Here is a 3,196-nt window from a genome sequence, read left to right on the forward strand (position 1 = left end):
CAAGCACTATAAAACAAAGTTGTTTTTTTCCTTTAATTTAATGTAAGACAAACTAAGGGAATTAATTACTAAATTGTCCTCCCCTCATGTCATCCTTAAATAATAGCATTGGAGCCAAATATAGGAATTAGGATTAAGAACTTTATATGAATATACGTGGAAGAAAGAAACAACATATATTGTTTAGATATCAAATTCCAAAATGTTGAATATCTACTCTGCATGCATACAATTATAATAAAAATAAATAAAGTATGCATATACATAATAGACATTAAAAATAAACTATGCTAGATTTCAAAACTTATCATATTTATCGTACTTTAATGGTTGTATATTGACATGCATGTGTGATATTAATCTATCGGTGATAATTCTTAGGTATATATTAAATCTCTCTATGATATTTTTTTTGTTATATAAATTAATTCAATATTATAGATGTGTTTCTTTAGCTAAGTGTTTGTATATACAATCTATTAATTATAGGGTTCAATCACAAATAAAACTAAACACGTTTTGATTGAATTCTGTCATATATGTGGAAAATAATAGATAGATCACTTTAAGCAAATTTATATATATGGCAAGTACTCACAAGTATTTATAAGTGTAGACTTCTATACTTAGGTGATACATTTTTTTGCCAAATCAATTATATGCATACAAAGTATATTTTATTAGTAATGTGTGATAATAACTATATGCAACGTGTCGTTTTCATGCCAATAGAAGCATATCGAATTCAGAAATGTGTAGACGAGATGATTGTAATGATTGTAAACGGAAGGCAATACAGTAACTTTAAGAAACTAATTTTGCTAATTTACATATGTAGGTTTAACTTTTTAAAAAGTTAATTTGGCTAGATTTGCCATATTTTTATATTAGGGAAATGGGTACAATAATAATCCAATGTCACTTTTGTCTACAACTTTAAGCATCATGATTATGTAACATTTAAAAAACCATATCATCATTAATGATTGGAGAGCAATTGATCCACTTTTTTTTCTCTCCAGGTGTTTAGTAATTAATAATCAAATTCAAGTTTACTATCTTTTAATTATATATAGGTTAAAATTTGTGTAAATATCAACTTACATACCATTAAACTTAGATGGTATCAATTTAAACCTTAAATTTTTATAAATGAATGCATTAATTTAAACTTCAACTTTTATGAATATATTCAAATAAAACATAATAGATTATTTAAATTAATACATTTATAAAATTTTAGGGTCTAAATTGATATAGTTACAAGTTAATTTGGAATGTAAATTGATACAATTTTTAAAGTTCAAAATTTAAACCGATACAAACTTTCAAAGTTCAAAGGTATAAATTACAATTTTTTTTAAATTTTTTTAATTAACTCGAGCACATATTGTTTTAAATAGAAAACTTTTAGAATATTTCATTTATAAAAAAATGTCAAGTTTTGTTAGTAGTAAAGTGTAGAGTAGACAACTAATATAATCTATTAGTGATAGACACTGGTAGGTATCAATTAGAATCTATTGTTGATATTTGATAGAGAATGACATTTTATTTTGTTTGTAAAATAATTAACTCATTTTGTTATAAAAAATAACTTTATATCTTTTTTATTCTTTAATTTATATTTTTCAATAATTCTTAACAATTTGTTAGAATGGGTTGAAATGTTGACGAAAACATAATGATTTTACGTGTTCATTTACCAACTTAATTAAAGTACACTCTATCCCAAAATATTATTAACCTAAACCTAATTTAATTAACTATGACAAAGACTGTTAGAATCGAGAAAAATGCCCCATTGATTTGTAAGTTCCCAAAAGCTTTTATAAATACACAAAAAGATAAAAATCCTCCCACCACTTTGACCAAAATTAATAATGACCATCAGCTTTCCATAAATCTAATCTAAACCAATAATTAAAAAGAACATCAAAGTGAAAGAATTTGTAAAAGAAAAAAATATAAATTTATAATGGGTTAAAACCCTATAGTTTATTCACTAACCATTCAACTCCCATTCTATTTTAATCCATGCATGCATTCACTATAATCTTAATATTAGTTTACGCACATTAATTAAAAAATAAAACAAGTTTTCAAAAAGCAATTTTTTTAGAAGAAAGTAATTATATAAATGGATTTTGACTAGCTTTTTGAAAAGTAAAAATCAACCATAAAATAAACACATTAATTAGAAGAATAATTTAAAATCTATTATTGAAATTTAACCACATACACTAAAATATTAAAAATGTAAAAAAAGAAAAAGAAATATATATTTATATTAAAAGGAAAAAATAACTTACCAAAAGAAGAAAAAAAAGTATAATATAAATAAATAAATATATATATAAGTTGTCCAAGCAAACAAGCAAACTCAACCAGCCTTCTTTCTTTCCTTTTTTTTTTTTTTTTTGTTTTGGTAATAGAGAATATTACAAAAAGCAGAACTTAATTAATTCAAAAAGAAAAAAAGAAGAAGAAAAAAACTCAAACAGGAAAAATAGTATGAGAAAAATCAGAGTGCCATTGAAAATGGTTGTCCTCATGATCATCTACAAGAAATTGCCAGGACGAGGAGGAGGAGGAGGAGGACGAACATGACGAAGAATAATTCTCATCAAGACCCAACAAGAACCCATTGCTAACTATTAGATCCGGCAAATCAAACCATGTACTTTCTTCTTCTTCTTCTTCAAGTCCTTCTTCTAGACACGATGTGGGCGTTTCGGGTTCGTGTTTGAGCGCAGCGGCTTGTGCGGCCGCGGCTTGAATATCTTTGGCGGAGAGGGAGGCAGGGCGAGGGAGTTGGTGTTTGAGTTGAGGGAAGTTGAGGAAAGCACGGTGGCCTTTGATGGCGAGTGCGGCTACATCATGAGCACGCGCCGCCATCTCTGCAGTCGGATAAGTGCCAAGCCATATTCTTGATTTCTTTCTCGGTTCTCGGATTTCCGACACCCATTTTCCCCATGCTCTTAGCCTTACCCCTCTGAATTTAGGGGTACTTGATTCTTGATCCGATTCGCTTTCCGTGGCAGAACTCGTGCTACTCCTTTGCCTTTTCCGGCTGGTTGCTGTGAGGCAGGAGACGGCGGAGGAACTGGTGGTGGAATGGTGGGAGTTTGTAGTCATTTTTTTTTTTTTTTTTGGTTTGTTGTGTTTAGGAATTGAAGAGAAGAGAAGAGACAGT

At 28.6% G+C, this 3,196-nt stretch overlaps 1 protein-coding gene across 1 annotated transcript; it reads right to left on the reverse strand.

Moving 5' to 3' along the window:
- Positions 1–2,308: 2,308 nt before the first annotated feature.
- On the reverse strand, positions 2,309–3,196 carry LOC101219717 (ethylene-responsive transcription factor ERF039). Its single transcript, XM_004140580.3, has one exon. It carries the CDS (start codon positions 3,136–3,138, stop codon positions 2,497–2,499), a length of 642 nt encoding a protein of 213 aa, XP_004140628.1. The 5' UTR covers positions 3,139–3,196; the 3' UTR covers positions 2,309–2,496.

Source organism: Cucumis sativus, chromosome 6 (assembly GCF_000004075.3).
Source record: "Cucumis sativus cultivar 9930 chromosome 6, Cucumber_9930_V3, whole genome shotgun sequence".
NCBI lineage: Eukaryota > Viridiplantae > Streptophyta > Magnoliopsida > Cucurbitales > Cucurbitaceae > Cucumis > Cucumis sativus.